This window comes from Zootoca vivipara, chromosome 15, assembly GCF_965207765.1.
Source record: "Zootoca vivipara chromosome 15, rZooViv2.hap1.1, whole genome shotgun sequence".
Classification (NCBI taxonomy): Eukaryota; Metazoa; Chordata; class Lepidosauria; order Squamata; family Lacertidae; genus Zootoca; species Zootoca vivipara.
In genome coordinates, this window is record NC_142598.1 from 23,261,829 (window position 1) to 23,277,906 (window position 16,078).

At 40.0% G+C, this 16,078-nt stretch overlaps 1 protein-coding gene across 1 annotated transcript in view; it reads left to right on the forward strand.

Moving 5' to 3' along the window:
* DNAH6 (dynein axonemal heavy chain 6) overlaps positions 1-16,078 on the forward strand; it is a 116,200-nt gene that overhangs the window by 11,699 nt on the left and 88,423 nt on the right. The window contains exons 10-24 of the mRNA XM_035141059.3: positions 13-129; positions 416-616; positions 798-918; positions 2,046-2,197; positions 3,854-4,006; positions 4,774-5,025; positions 6,598-6,726; positions 6,957-7,070; positions 7,592-7,735; positions 8,229-8,441; positions 9,197-9,289; positions 10,725-10,844; positions 11,507-11,687; positions 12,913-13,009; positions 14,214-14,409. Of these exons, the coding sequence (XP_034996950.3) occupies positions 13-129; positions 416-616; positions 798-918; positions 2,046-2,197; positions 3,854-4,006; positions 4,774-5,025; positions 6,598-6,726; positions 6,957-7,070; positions 7,592-7,735; positions 8,229-8,441; positions 9,197-9,289; positions 10,725-10,844; positions 11,507-11,687; positions 12,913-13,009; positions 14,214-14,409 (2,283 nt within the window). The remainder of the gene's footprint in view (positions 1-12; positions 130-415; positions 617-797; positions 919-2,045; positions 2,198-3,853; positions 4,007-4,773; positions 5,026-6,597; positions 6,727-6,956; positions 7,071-7,591; positions 7,736-8,228; positions 8,442-9,196; positions 9,290-10,724; positions 10,845-11,506; positions 11,688-12,912; positions 13,010-14,213; positions 14,410-16,078) is intronic.

Sequence of the window (16,078 nt, forward strand, 5' to 3'; positions counted from 1 at the left end):
GTTTTATTTTAGGGAACTTCAGTGGTTATAGGAACAGAAGAAGAAGAATCACTTACTCCCATGTTTCTTCTAGAGCTAATTTTAGAGATCAATGCTCTGTTATTTGAACCAACTGTGGAGGATTACCAGGTTTAAGAATAACTTTACTTTACTTTAGATTGCTGTATGAAACTTCATTTGTCATCATAATTGTCATGAAGGCAACACACCTTCTCTCAGCCTGAGGCCCCTCTCCCACCTGCAGTATGGGGATAATAATGCCTACCTTGTAGTATCGTAAATATTACAACTGTGGTGTGTGAAGAGCATTGAACACTTTAAAAACGCTATACACAACTAAGTCTTGTTTTTCATTTTCAGATTCTTCCAGTACAACCAGCGTTTTTTTATACATTTCTTCTATTTTGCCCAACAGGATGGAATGTCAGACATTGTGAATCAGTTTCAGGCAACTGTGTTATCTGTTGCAAACCTTGTTCCTGATAGATACTTTGATGCTTTTACTCGCCCTGTTATTAACAACAAAATTGAAGAAAAAACATGTGGTGAAGGACCAAGCTTGGCAATAATGTTCAAAGATGATAGACATCTCCAGAACATTATCTCACAAATAAAGGTATAGACCACCTTTTGTGGAGGCCTATTTACATTCCTGATCTCTGTTTGAATTGGCAAGCTGGTGCCACTACCCATGTCAACTTATGAGTAAATAAGCACCCCCAACTTGCCACTTGTCCCTTATTGAATCTCTCGCCCTCAATATTATTATGATTAAATACTTTTCTGTTAATGTTTAGGAAACAATCTATTCAGGATTTGAAGCAGTCAACTTGTATGCATCTACTTTTGAAAAGTTTCGTTTATTTTTCAAAGAAAATGAAAGCCTTGATTTGGAAGCGCTGAAGAAAGAGGAACCTGGTAAGATTTGTTTCATAGCTTGCTAGGTATTTTTGAAGCTGCTCAGTAGTACCAGTACATTCAGTGATCTGCTTAGCAGGCTGTATTATGCCAGCAAACATCCGTATAGTTTTCATAACGTTCCTGACAACTGAGATTCTTTAGACGTGATCTTCAGAAGAAATTTGTATTAGCTTCTGTTAAAGTGACCCTATATTTCTTATACATGAACCGGTTGTGATGTACTAACTATTTGTGAGCTACGAAATCCCCGTTTCGAATTGCAGCTTTATTATGAACTCACTAGGCAACCTTAGGCAAGCTGTTATTCTCCCAGCCTTAACCCATGAACCGAGTCCCTCTCAGGTAGAGGAAATCCTTCCTAACTGTACTGCTGCTTGTTAGAGATAAGGTGCTTTTTTATTAAGAGTTGCTCTCCATTTCACCTTTTAGGCATCATTCTGGCAGGAGTTGCCCCCTGCTCCCAGAGCTTTTTTGTCCCCTGTTATTCTGGCACCTAATGAACATAGAAAGGGAGTCACCATATTTTTTTTTTTTAAATGTGGGTTTGCGGAGGAGAGGTTGGCTAAGAGTATTTGCCTTAAGCTAAGTAATGAACCCTGTTGCCAAATTAAGAATGTGCCCCCCATTACCTCCCCCCCCTTTGCGCCTAGAGCACTCAGGGAGCTTTCTTCTTGCTCTTTTCTACTTCTCATACCCATGCTAAGCACATGGAGCTGGGAGTTCAAACTTTTTCTATGTTTCAACTTCATAATGTACCAGGGCTGTGAGGGGCTCCCTCCACACAAAAGGGACAAAGCTTTCTTAATTTGCAGAAGCCCTGCCTGTAGATCAAGTGGGAGGCTATAACTCACTCTGGATGCTCTCCACTCACCAATTAGAAGAAATATACCGTACATTCATGACAAGTTTTTTTGTTGTGAACTTTCCTGAGATCTACCGATAAAGGACGATATACACATTTAATAAAATAATAAGTTCCTATCATTCCTCTTTTGCCAATGGGGTGATGGCAGTCAGGATATTGCACCCACCCCGACTAAATATAGAAGACAACTGGGGAAATGTTTCTCTAAAGCTCCTGAAAATGTAATGACGATATTACACATCTTGTATATAATAAACAGATGTTAAATTCTTTGCCGAACAACTGGAGAAGTATCACAGACAACACAAAGAAGCTGTGGCCATTAAACAGAAGAGGAACATAGGCTTGTTCCTCATAGATGCACAAAAGCTGAAAGACAAACTGATTCCATCACCAAAGCGCTGTTTGGAGGTAAATCTATCAATCACTTTAATACCAAACTTGGGAGGCCTCATGCATATCAATTTGGCAGTGAAATGGCGCCGTACAGACATAAGATAGTAGCTTCTGCTTCCTCAGGTTATGGTTCAGATGTGTTGAAATACATTAGTTTGTAAATTAAAAACAAAAACAAAAGATGTTTGAAAACCTTAAAAGGCCTGATAAGAACTTGGCTATAATGACTTTCAGATTTGGAGAATACTGAGGACAGTTGAGCCCCAGATTGCTGAAAATCACGGATGTCACCTGAAAAAAAACCACACGACAGAGAAGAGAAAATACTATAGGAATAAAATAATCAGAAGACATTTGGCAAAACTGTTAGTGACTAGAAACCTGGCAAAACGTAACACCAGCATAAGTTAAGCCAGTGTAGGCTACTCTTATTCCAAACTCTGTTCATGAGGAATTTGATTTACACTACCCTTTTTGCAGGCTATGTTCTACTGGGTTTCTATCCCACATGGCTGATCTGAAAGGGGTTTGGAATAGGTGTCAGTCTCTCCTTGCCCTGTTTCCTCTTCCTGTTTTGGGGGCTTGCACTGGGTTAAGTTCCGCCTCCTGAGCCCCAGGTGAGCTGGGGGTGTGGAATTTAACAGACATATCTGTGGCTCAACTGAGTTGAAAGACCTATAATGGCAGAGCCCAAACTGTGCCTGAGCTCAACCAGGAAGGATTCACCAAATTCAAAATCTCATCCTGGCTGATCATGGATTTGCATTGCTTTGCTAGAGTTTTTGGTTAAGTTTTTTGTTTAGCACATGACATGGAAGAGGAGGGGACAGAGGATCAAGAAAGAACTGGGGGCTCTCTTCCCATACTTTGGACGCCCTTAGGACTGTTGTTTCCCCCCCCAGGAACTCTTCTCATTGTGAGACTGAGAGTTTGTTTGGACCATGTTTGAGAACCCAGAGAGGAAGGGTGTGACAGAAGGAAAACGAATTGATATCAATTTTATATGTATTAGTAACTTCGTATGAGGGGACGTGGGTGGCGCTGTGGGTTAAACCACTGTGCCACTTGGGCTTGCTGATTGAAAGGTCGGCGGTTCGAATCCCCACAAGGGGTGAGCTCCTGTTGTTCGGTCCCAGCTCCTGCCAACCTAGCAGTTTGAAAGCATGCAGTGCAAGTAGATAAATAGTTACCGCTCTGGCAGGAAGGTAAATCGCATTTCCATTCGCTGCTCCGGTTTCACCAGAAGCGGCTTAGTCATGCTGGCCACATGACCCGGAAAAACTGTCTGCGGAAGTGGACAAACGCTGGCTCCCTCGGCCTTTAAAGCGAGATGAGCGCCGCAACCCCAGAGTTGTTCGCAACTGGACTTAATTGTCAGGGGTCCCTTTACCTTTAACTTTGTATGAATGTAACATTTTTATACATAACTGTATTTTGTAATATTTTTGTTTAAGCGGGCTGTTAATTGCTTCAGTTTTCTGTACACCACTTACAGACATTTTAATATATTAAGTGCTACATTACTGATGTAAATAATAAATAAATAAAAATAATGGGTGTATTCAAGGTGCGAAGTCTTGACTAAGGAACTGATTCTTGTGAGTTAGACATCATTGTCCTGATGAAACGTTCATTCTCTGCTGAATTTTTCAATTTTTATTTTTATTCCAGTGTATCAATGGAATGCTTCCTGTAATTGCAAAGAAAAAAGTTACTGCCATTCTTGTTGAGGCAAATGATGCTAAATTTAAACTGGAGTTTTATCCATCTACAACAACAGAATATGTCTTTAGCTTGACATTCCTTGATGAAATACAAGATCGGGTTAGTTCACTATAGTGCTCCTACTAGGTAGCATTATCATCTTGGAAAGTACTTATCACAACAGTGGAAAGGAATTGTGCTTTGCTTCCTTCTGGACTCATCTACCTACAGTACCTAGCTATATAGATAGTGCTCCATTCAGTTTCCCCTAAGAAATAAGAACGCTGCACAAGGCATTTCGTTTAATTGAGACTGTGTATTTTCCCCAAAATGTATGATTATTGCAGGTCATGATGAGTCCCTCCTGCCCTGCAAATAGCAGTGGTATTAGAAACTTACTAGTATAAGGAACTAGCAAAGTGCTCACCATAAGGCTTGTATTATTGCATAGATACCTGATGGATGCAATGTGTAGGTCCAGGTCACAAGTGTCAAGCAGGTCCCTGCTTTCAGGGGGAAAGGCTAATATTTAGTTATATGGGAGAGCACCATTATGGTGGAAACTTTACCTACTTGACATCTTTGGCAACTCTAGCCATTGCGAATCATCCCTGTCGCTGTCAGCATAGACCTTTCCTCTCTTCTGCATACACCTGTTCTGGATGCTTGAATGTCACAGAATGTTGGGACCTGACCTTTGTACCGATGGTAGGAAAAAATTACTTACCTGTATACTATTTAAAAGAACCCGGAGTTGACTTTTGTGCCAGTTTTTCCTCTTGCTTTTAACGTAACATTTTGTGGCAATTTAGAATATTGGTGCCGATTGAGGATTTTCCGTGGAAGCACATTTTCAAAAGAATTAACTGATTTCCCCCCCTCCCCAGATTGAAACACTTGAAGTTGACTCAAAAGTCGTAACAAAGATGTATCAGCTTATCGAACTATATGCAGTGCCAACTCCGCCTGAAGATCTTGCTTTGTTTTCAAGTCTGAAACCATCCATCATTGCTGTCCGAAATGCAATTGACAAATCTGTGGGTGAAAGAGATGCCAACATTGCTAGGTTCTGTCAGCTCCTAGACCTAGATGTTCAGGAACTAAATTTAGAAGTTAAAGAAGTCAAACATCTAGCTCAGGTATAGAAACAATATCCCCCCCCCCATGTTTATATCCTATAGAATTACCATTATGGATTTCTGGTATTGTTTGCTAGTGATTTGCCACTACCAACATTCTCCAGCACTGTGCACTGTAAGTACAGTACACAAGATCCCCAGCTGAGTAGCAGGCCACATGCTTCGACTGCAGAAGCCCCAGGTTCAGTCGTTAGTACCTCCAAATAAAATGGAACTGTCAGATAAGCAAGGCTGGGAAAGACCCCTGCCTAGGAATCGGGAAAACCAGTTCCAGCCAAAGTAGTCAGCAGTGGGTTTGTTGGACCAATGGACTTGGTGTAAGACAGTTTTAGGTGTATCAGGGGTCAACAAGAACGCCAAGGTTTATAACATTTATAACTAACAATGGTGTATTACACAAACCTCCAACGACTCATGCATTGCAATAGAGGGATATTTGCCTTCTCCCTGATGGATTCTCCTCTTGCCTGGACTAGGCATGTTTCACACTGTCCCCATTCTCAATGAACTGATGTTTTGTTTTGGGATCAGTGATCAGTATACCCATCGCTCCATACAGTATTTATTTCTTAATATTGAAGATGTCACAAGCAACACCTGTACTTCACTCAGTCACAGTTATGTCGTTTTTTAAAATTGTTCTGTACATTCTATTGACTCTTTATAGCTGTGCGTTCTCTATTTTATACCTGTATTTTCTCTACGTCCCCCCCATCCCTGAGAGGTTCGGAGGGTGGCAACATGGGAACAGGCCTTTTCTGTGGTGGCTTCCCATCTGTGGAGTGGTCCGTCCAGAGGGGCTCACCTGGCGCCATCCTGACATGTCCTTAGGCACCTGGCAAAAACATTCCTCTTTAACCAGGACTTTGGCCATTAAATAATCTATGGGGGAGCTGTTACTGTGATCATTTTATTATTATTCTGTATTATGTGTAATGTGTTTTTATTACTATGCCACATAAATTATGTTATTAATATTGTTCACTGCCCTGGGACCTTTGGATAAAGGGTGGTATATAAATTGAATGACTGAATCAAAACTCATTAGCCATAAATTAACTCCACAAAGTTCTCTGGATTATAGAGTAAGCTGTAATGGGCTTTGACATACATAATTTGAAATTCTATTTTATGAACTCGTGGCATGCAGAGAATGAAAGAAAAATATTCACGGCCCCAACATAACTAATAAATTTGAACAGAGGGTGTATTTTCAAATCGGCAAAAACAGCAACATGAGCTCTGCCCATTGACATGGAAAGCCCAAAACACAGCAAAAGGGCACTTTAAACCCTTTTATTTCCTGTGACCAGTTACTGAGGTATTGGGCCAAGCCCTCCACTATTAGCTTAGTTAAGCAACTATTTGCCTGTGTATTAAAGGAGCAGTTAATATAGAGAAATGTTGCAGTAGGGATTAGAAGGGGCAAAAGGAACTCATTGCATATGCATTGCACTGCATGTTAGAGATCATATACTCCACTGGATTTAACTGTAATAGTTTGACATGCAACACTTCTATTTAAACTTTTATGAAAGCTAAATGGTAAAGCAACTTCTTGATTTTTAATAGGATCCTCAGATTTTGGATATAGGTACCGACCAGGAAAGAGTGAAGCAAGTTCTAGCAGAGCTGCAAACTATTCTAGATGAGCTACAGAAACGTGCATTCACGTATAAATCCTATCAGAAGAATTTCAAGGTGAATAGGTTTCCAATTCCATGTCTGTTATGAGGATGAAATGGGTGTGGGGAGAGAATGAGCCCTATTTATATCTATATCTATAGTTATATCTATATTTATATCTATGTCTAGGGCTATATCTAGGGTATTTTCTTCAAGGATATGATAGTAGTTCTATAATATACAGAATTAATGTTATTTTCTATTATTATTATTATTATTATTTACACCCTACCCTTCATTCTAAGGTGGAAATGACAAGATTTGATGCTTTGGAGGAAGTTTGTGCAGAGCTGAAATTGAAACAACTGTTATGGGATTCCCTGTCTGAATGGTCAGTACTTGAAGACGAGTGGATGGAGGTAAATTGCATGCATTGCTCTTGAAATGATCAAGTATAAAGAACCTGCACTACAATTATGAATATTGTTTTAAAAATTTTGGGGGGTTTTTTATAGGGAGATGGCTATTTATGTGTTAAGTAAGTAAAAGGCAGTAATTATTTACATATGAGGCAGAACTGCCCTCCCAGCGCTGATGTTGCTGGGGAGCAGTGAGGTCAAGGCCATATGATGGATCTGTGTGGTGCAGAATATATAATAGTGAAGAAGGCTTATAATATCTCAAAAGAGTTGTTCTCCAAAGCTGCAAAGTTACACACATCCAGTTGGTAATAAGTACCATTGAACAGAGTCAAGTTTACTTCTGACTAAGTATATGTAGGGATCTTTTGGTGTGCAATAGAACTTACTGGTAGCTTTTTTTGCCTATCATGCTTGGTATTGATTTAACTCCTTTTATTCTGAAAGAAATACATTATAATGAACAAATTGAGTTTTCCTCATAGGCTAAGCAACCCTTTTTGTATACTCTCTTCCCACAGGCTAAATTCGATACCTTGGATCCAGAAAACCTGAATTCTCAAGTTTCCAAGTATGCCAAATTTGTCAATCAGCTGGAAAAGGGCTTGCCACCTAATAATGTTGTGCCGCTGCTTAAGGAGAAAGTGGAGAGAATGAAAGAAAAGGTACAACTGGCCACCTGAAGTTGACTTCCAGGTGTATTTCAAGGGAGAAAATATGCAATTTTGTTAAGGATCCCTTTCAAATGAACATTTCAGATTGCATCTTACTCGTGACATCATTATGACTATTTACGAAGCACCTTAAAGGCATGGCCTTCATGCAACCTAAAACAAAATGGAAGAGTTGTCAAAATGAATAGTGTAATAAGGCCAAAAAGTTACAGGCCATTTCATTAGTATAAATATCTGTCTAGACTAGAGTTTTTGGAATCACTCAGCCATCCTCTGATGGGGCCTGTTTGTTTCTCTAGTCTTCTTGTTTCCTAATAAAAACCATTGGTTTATATACCGGTAGTAGTGCAACAAGATTACGAAGTGCCACGGAGACCACTTGTGCAACACGTGTTATCGTGGAAGTATAGGCAGTTTGTTGATCATCTGTGCATTTTTAACAAGAAAAAGTTAAACTAAAATTCTGTGCACCTTACTCTTTCAGGTTCCTGCCATCACAGACCTTAGAAACCCTTGTTTGAGACCCAGGCACTGGGCTATTATAGAACAAATAGTTGGTGCACAACTGATAGATATGGAAAACCCATTAACCTTAGAGAGACTTGTTCAAATCAATGCTTTTGACTACAGTCAGGAGATTCAAGATGTTTCTGGACAAGCTTCAGGAGAAGCCTCCTTGGAGGCAATTCTCAGAAAGGTACTTTTTAATCAGATGCTTTAAACACATCCCCATCCCAATCCCCACCCCCCACCCCCACACCCTTGGACTGATGACAAGTAAATAAATTATCTATATTTCATTTACTGAATCCTCAGTTCAGAGCACACTTACTGAACTCTCTGGGCCATTGCCACCATTTGCAGAGACTGGTACAACTCATAGAGAGCCAGTGTGGTGTAGTGGTTAAGAGCCGAGTCTCATAATCTGGTGAACCGGGTCTGATTCCCCGCTCCTCCACATGCAGCTGCTGGGTGACCTTGGGCTAGTCATACTTCTCTGAAGTCTCTCAGCCTCACTCACCTCACAGAGTGTTTGCTGTGGGGGAGGAAGGGAAAAGGAGATTGTTGGCGGCTTTGAGACTCCTTAGGGGAGTGATAAAGCGGGATATCAAATCCAAACTTCTTCTTCTTCTTCTTCTTCTTCTTCTTCTTCTTCTTCTTCTTCTTCTTCTTCTTCTTCTTCTTCTTCTTCTTCTTCTTCTTCATATGCCTGACAAGGCTGTGATGGACCTGGAGTGTTGTGTTTCCCCCATGAAGAAATAGCTTGGGTTGGCTGGCATGAAGTAGCCTCTGCTAAAGTAGTGAGGAATACAGGAATAGCAGGAGAACAGAGGGGTAGCGTACACAGAGGGAAAAGGGACAGTTTTGTTGCAACTGAGTAAACTGCTGGTTTAACTCAGTTTATAAAACTTACTTTCAGTGCTAATATAAATTGACTTCCCCCCCCACTAGGTGGATGATTCTTGGAAATTAACAGAATTCATTGTTCTTCCTCATCGCGATTCAAAAGATGTTTTTATCCTTGGCGGCACAGATGAAATTCAGGTTAGGAACTGCTTTTAAAGCTGTGTCAGTTTTAAAGTTCATGATTTTACAGAACTCTCTTGAGTAGTTCCCATAAGGCCCCAAAATTCTTAAAAATCATATATTTGTGTTTCAGCACTTTTAAAAAATTTTTAATTTATGACAAGATATGGTATGGTTTTTCACAAATAAAGCAGGGTTTTGCAAAGCTTCCAGCAACAGAGTGCAATGTGAGGCAGGGAAGAGTTTTAGTCCCTTCCTCTACAGACACCCATTTTTAAAATAGAGCCATTCTACTGCCTGCTTTGTATGTGAATACTGTAGTGCATATACATGGAAAAAAAGTATTTACAGCAGCCTCATCACATCTAGTTTGGCTTGTTCAAATGAGTGGGACAGATATGAGCATGTGTTTGCTCTCTGATTGAAATTCCTGGGCTTACAAGTGCTTTAATTTGCCAGGATCAAATGGTCAGTGCTTTTAGAATTGATCTTAGTAACTTCAGTTCCAGCTCTAAACACTGGCTGGCATCATGAGCCAACATAGGAAGATATCATGTCCCTATGACATCATCATCATCAGTATCAGTATCAGTATTATTCCACCCATTTGACTGGGTTGCCCCAGCCATCCTAGGCAGCTTCCAACCAGTTGTAAAAGCATAATAAAACATCAGGCATTAAAAACTTCCCTATACAGGGCAACATACTTTGGCATTGCTATGCTGGCTAAACACACTATGGCACAACGGAACAATTTCATGTGGCGTGTTCAAAGCATTTGGACTAGCATGAAGTTGATTTCTGCCATGTCTGTCCAACACTACATGCCTAATACAATATCTGGTATTAAATTTTTAATATTAATATTCCCATGTCAAGTAGAAGTAACAGAATGAGCTTCCCCACTTAACAAGCATGTCATGGTTGTAACTACTGTATGTTGACACAAACTACTATTTTGTTGCAACTGCACACACATTTTATGATTGGGATTCAAGTTTTGATTTCATTAACAACCTGTTGCAAAACTTTGTTTAAGTATGAAAGTGTTACATTTTAATATTGCAAAAAACTTTATTAGTTTCTGGTCTGCAACAATAGGAAGCGCCAACATATCTTTTCTGGAGTTGGAGGCTCTCCATATAGATATAAAAGTCTATCCATGGACTGGCATTTTTAAGAGATTATAGGGGGAGGAGTTCATTTCCTGTGGTTTTGAAAAGAGTGGGGCTGCAGCTTTAATTGATTTAACCAGTAGGTCAGTCAACTAACACTTTAGTTGGGAAACTAGTCTGGGCTAATTTTATGTAATTGGCGAGAACACATTTTAATTGGTGAGACAGAGTTAAATACATACTTGTTTAACATTTTGGACAATTTGCATACCTTCTATTTAGCCATTTACTGCTGGGAATTGAGAAATTGAGAATCTTGTTTATTCTTTTCCTTCAAGGTCATTCTAGATGACAGTACCATCAATGTGGCAACAATAGCATCTTCACGATACGTAGGCCCTCTCAAGGCACGAGTTGATGAATGGCAAAAGCAACTCTCTTTATTCAGTCAGACGTTGGTGAGTGTCACCTTATTTAAAAACATGCTCATTGCCTTTAGTGTTAGCAATAAAAGAGGAAAAGTAACCTTGGAATATGTTGCTGTTTCTTAGAAGTTACCCTTTACCTTTGAGCTGATAGTGTTTAAATATCAACTTGGCGATAGTAATATACCTGGGTAGGAAGGATTCTTAATGATCATGTAATTCATATCCATCTATAGAAGCAATATTGATTCTTTATGGTTTATTCAGTAATGGCCTGCAAAAGCATGTAAGTAGGACAGCAACAGTGTTTGCAAAAGACACTGAATTATTTAAATCTGCGAAGAGTTAACAAAAAGTGGGAAAGTGCTATTTGGAGATGATACTGAAGTGGCAGCTGCAGCTCGCCATTGATGTTTGCAGGGGGTGGGGGGGGGGAGAATCACCCCAATTTTACTTATGGTATTCAGATTTTGTTTTTGCTTCTACAAATTAGTTGTACTGTATGTTGTTGGAGGAATGATGAACAGTACTTCTCTGAAAACATCAATATAGCATATTGCAGCCTTCAAAAAGGATACCAGAATAGAAGAGATTATTTAGGAACAGGATAGAAATGTGCTCCAGAGAACAACGACACCTTGACATTCTTGTAATTGTCATTATTGCCCTGATCCACTACCTCCTGTGTGATATAGGAAGAATGGCTGACATGCCAGAGAAACTGGCTCTATCTGGAAAGCATTTTCAGTGCTCCTGATATTCAAAGGCAGCTGCCTGCAGAAGCAAAGATGTTCCTGCAGGTGGACAAGTCCTGGAAAGAAATTATGAGAAAAGTTAATCGTCTGCCTAATGCCCTCCGAGCAGCTACTCAGCCAGGTATTAATAGATCTAAAATTTGTATTATGCTTGATCATAACAAAACAATGTTTTGAATAGCTGGAAAATGCAAATCACACCTACTGTATCTTAAGCTTGTAGTATGATTTTAAAAGCCATGTGCTGCAATGGCTGAGGCCCATACAAACACACACACACACACACACCTCAGGTTGTCCCTCTGTATTCGTATATTTTACTGATGATTATGTAAGACAGAGCTATTCTGCCTGGTCTTTAATTTGAACTCAGCTTGATCTTTTATTTCCCTTCTCTCCCCGCTCCCCTTTTTATGAAGATTATCTGCTCTGGGACCCCACAGCTAATTCTCCCCTGGCCTCCTCACTGGCCCAAGTAGGACTAATTTAGCCAGCTAGCCCTGGTGACTTTCTAATGTTTATTGGATGGATTTCCCCCAAATTGATTTTTGAACTTTGAATTTTATTGTTATTCATGGTTTTATACTGTATTTTATGCTGCTTTTATGTTGTATTCAATTACAACATAAATTTGTTGTTAGCTGCCCTGAGCCCAAGTTTCTGAACCAGGAAGAGCGGGGTATAAATAAAAAAATATTATTATTTATTATTATTGCTTAATGTAGGGTCTATTTGCAGGGTTTGGTTTATTTTATTCCTGCCATTTTGCCTTCTTCGTTTATATGCAGCTTTCTTCTGACTTTTTGGCCTGGTTAGCTTATAAAACTAAGCCATGGTTTGTTTAACAAACCATGAGTTAACCACAAGTTGTCCCACAGACTGTCCAACAAACCATGGCTTGTTTCTCCAAGGTTTGGCTTGTTTTCCAGCTGTTCCAACACTTGTGCCTTTGTAGCTTAAACAGCTGGATTTCAAAGATAGTATATAAAGTTGGAAGCTTTTCCATATATTACAAACCATCTTCTTTTCCTTTTTCATCCCAATAAACACACACACACACACACACACACACACACACACACACACACACACACAGTATTTTCACTGTGCAAGCTTATTAAATTATTGTTTCTGCAGAGGTGGTGAATGTATGGCAAACCTTCCTCTTGTACCTAAAGACAGGAAACACAGGTCTTTGTCCATTAGGCACCCCCCCCCCCAAAATTGTTTCCTGCCTTTGCCTGGAGCAGTTGTTTTTTATTCCTTCCTACTGTCTACTCCTTGTTAGGTTTGTTACACATTCCATTTTCACTGCAAGTTTATTAATTATTGTTTCTTTGATACAGGCCTTTTAGAGTCCTTCCAGAATAACAATGCACTTCTTGATCAAATTCAGAAGTGCCTGGAAGCCTATTTGGAATCTAAGAGAGTAATCTTCCCCAGGTTAGTTAAGAATCAGTAAGAATATAATTAAACCATCTACACTCTGGGTGATATCCAATTGCAATGTCCAATGGACTCCTGCTACCACAATAAGACCTTCCCTTCCTCTCCTACCCATGAAGCCACACTCAGGGCTAGGGGACTCCCTGGAGCAGATTTTTATGGGGTGGGGGGAGGCTGCTACAGGGAGGAAGAGAGAAAAGGGAATGTTGGATGTTGCATAAATCTTTATTCAGTATAATCTTAGAGGTGCAATCCCATCAGAATTAAGCACATTGGAATCCCATAAACTTATATGGAAGTGTTAAGTCTTAACTTTGGATGGACCTTGTTTGTAGCTTTTTGATTTAAACTATGGGTGGTGAACCTGTGGCTCTCCAGATGTTTTTGAACTCCAGTTCCCATCTTAGGCTATCCTGGCGAGGGCTGATGGGAGTTGAAGTCCAGCAACATCTAAAGTAGGCATCCCCAAACTTTGGCCCTCCAGATGTTTTGGACTACAATTCCCATCATCCCTGACCACTGGTCCTGTTAGCTAGGGATCATGGGAGTTTTAGGCCAAAACATCTGGAGGGCCGCAGTTTGGGGTTGCCTGATCTAAAGGGCCACATATCCCCCCCTCTTGATTTAAACTAGGGAATAATGCAAGTTCTCTCTTGGAAGTTGTGTGTGTCCAGGCAGGAACTTTGTAGCTTCAAAGGAAGTGGTTGGCTTTCACTTCCCTTGAAGCACTTCCTGTCTTCAACTAGAGCAGATCACCAGAATGCATTTCTTATCTCCTGTCTCCTCCTACTCAGGTTTGGGTTTGTGCTATTTCACTGTTCATGTCTGTAGTGGGCAAGGAAGGTCCTTTGTTATTTTTGAGTTCCTATATTTATTTCTTGAAACTGCCTTTATTTTTCTGCTTATTATCTGTCTGTTTTATAGTTTCAAGTCTTCTACTTCCTCATCATGCTCCTCTTGATTTTAGTACCACTTATTCCCTGGCCATGGCTGTTTTGTTACTGTGCTTGTTGAAATAATGCACAACTTAATTACTTAATCCACAGGCTTTAAAAAATACATTTATAGAAAAGCATGTTTTACAGAAATGAATGAAATTGCTTTATGACAAATTAAGTCTGCTGCCTCAAATATATTTTGAAATTTAGCAGATGAAGAAATAGTTGCATTTTTTAACACTTTCAAAATTATCTACAAACAGATTTTACTTTTTATCGAATGATGAGCTCTTGGAGATTTTGGCTCAGACTCGCAATCCTCAAGCTGTTCAGCCTCATTTAAGGAAGTGCTTTGATTCAATCTCTAAACTAGAATTTGCCTATATGGCTCCAGCCGAAGGAGAAGAAAAGGTTCTTACCAATGATATTTTAGCAATGCTGTCACCTGAAGGTGAGAGGGTAAGCAATTATTTAACTCAAGCAAAATGCCTGTGTGTGTGTGTGTGTGTGTGTGTGTGTGTGTGGAGAGAGAGAGAGAGAGAGAGAGAGAGAGAGAGAGAGAGAGAGAGAGAGAGAGAAGTTCTTTACAGCAGGAAGTGCTATGTGGGGAGGGTAGGAAGAGTATTGCTCCTCTGTATGTAATGCACACACATTATGATAACATGCATTTTATGACTTACCATGAGCAAGCAGCATAACAGTGTGTGCTTCTGAATCACTCCTCTTTTATTCCACCCTGCCTGGGGCTGTGAGCAGCAAACCTTGATTTAACATGATGTGTGAACCAGTCCTTGCGGTTTTTCTCCAAATAAACTATAAGTAGTAAACTAAGAATCAACCTTATCTTCCGCTCATGATTTTTTTTTTTTTTTGGCAAGAGGCAAACCACAAGTTTCATTGATTGTTGCTCCCAGGGCAGAGCAAAACAGGAACAATTTTTTGGTTGTTGTTTATGATAAGCCATAACCCATAGTTTGCCATGGTGGTTTGTGGAACCAGCTTACTGATCAACTCCCGCCCTGAAACCTATGTCCCCACTGAGGAAGAACGAGTGGATCCAGAATTGGCCTCCACAGTCACTTACTGACTACTGTTAAGACCGTGTTCATGGAAGACAATCTTTCTCAGCTATGAGTGATCGCCAAAGAAGAAGGAGAAGGAGAAGGAGAAGGAGAAGGAGAAGGAGAAGGAGAAGGAGAAGGAGAAGGAGAAGGAGAAGGAGAAGAAGAAGAAGAAGAAGAAGAAGAAGAAGAAGAAGAACCCAGGCAGCCTAGGGTCAAGTGTGGGGAAAGGTTTACCTTTCATTGTAGTGCCATCTCCATGTCCAACATATTAGTTTTTCCCATAGGAGAGAATGGCAAAAGTTCACTTGTGCTGGATAAAGTAGGTAAAGCTACACCCTGTTCTTAGCAACCCTTGCTTTGGACACCCTCTCTTCATAGCTCCTCCTCTTTGTTTGCATAGCCCCATCTTGGATTCAATTTATTGGTTGCACCAGAATGCTGTTGCTGTGAAATATGGGAGAGTTGCCTCTTGCTTTCTGTTCTGGTCAGTTCACTACCTGATATTTGCAATGTCCCGCGGCATTCCCTAGGCTCGGTGCCCAGTGTGGTGTAACCAGTTGTGCTGCCTTAAATCCACCCCTGTTCAAAGTGCCACAGAAAGTGACAGAGGAGAGGAAGCTAGGAGGGGGAAAAAAGAGCAAAATGGGCAAAATGGGTGATGACATTATTTGAGGCAAAGAGGACCTAGGAGAGACAGATAAACAGGAAACGGTTGATGGATTTGTGGGAAAGAAAGCCCCAGTAGTGAGCCATGAGATGGAGAATATGGGTGTGTGTGTTGATAATAAAATTGCGAATAACCTGAGAAACTGATGAGGCAGATGCTGATTAAAAGTTCTGAGGGCTCTTTAAAAGGAAGAAACTTGATGCAGACCTGAAAAATCCAGAATGGTTAAAAGAGAGTTGGAGTCTAAGCACATATCAAAGAGAAGACAGCATTATTATTATTATTATTATTATTATTATTATTATTATTAAGTCTGAAGACCAATGGTAGAATATCTGCGTTGCCTATCTATTCATGTTATTTAAAATTTTTAAATCTAGTTTTAAAGTATTATGAA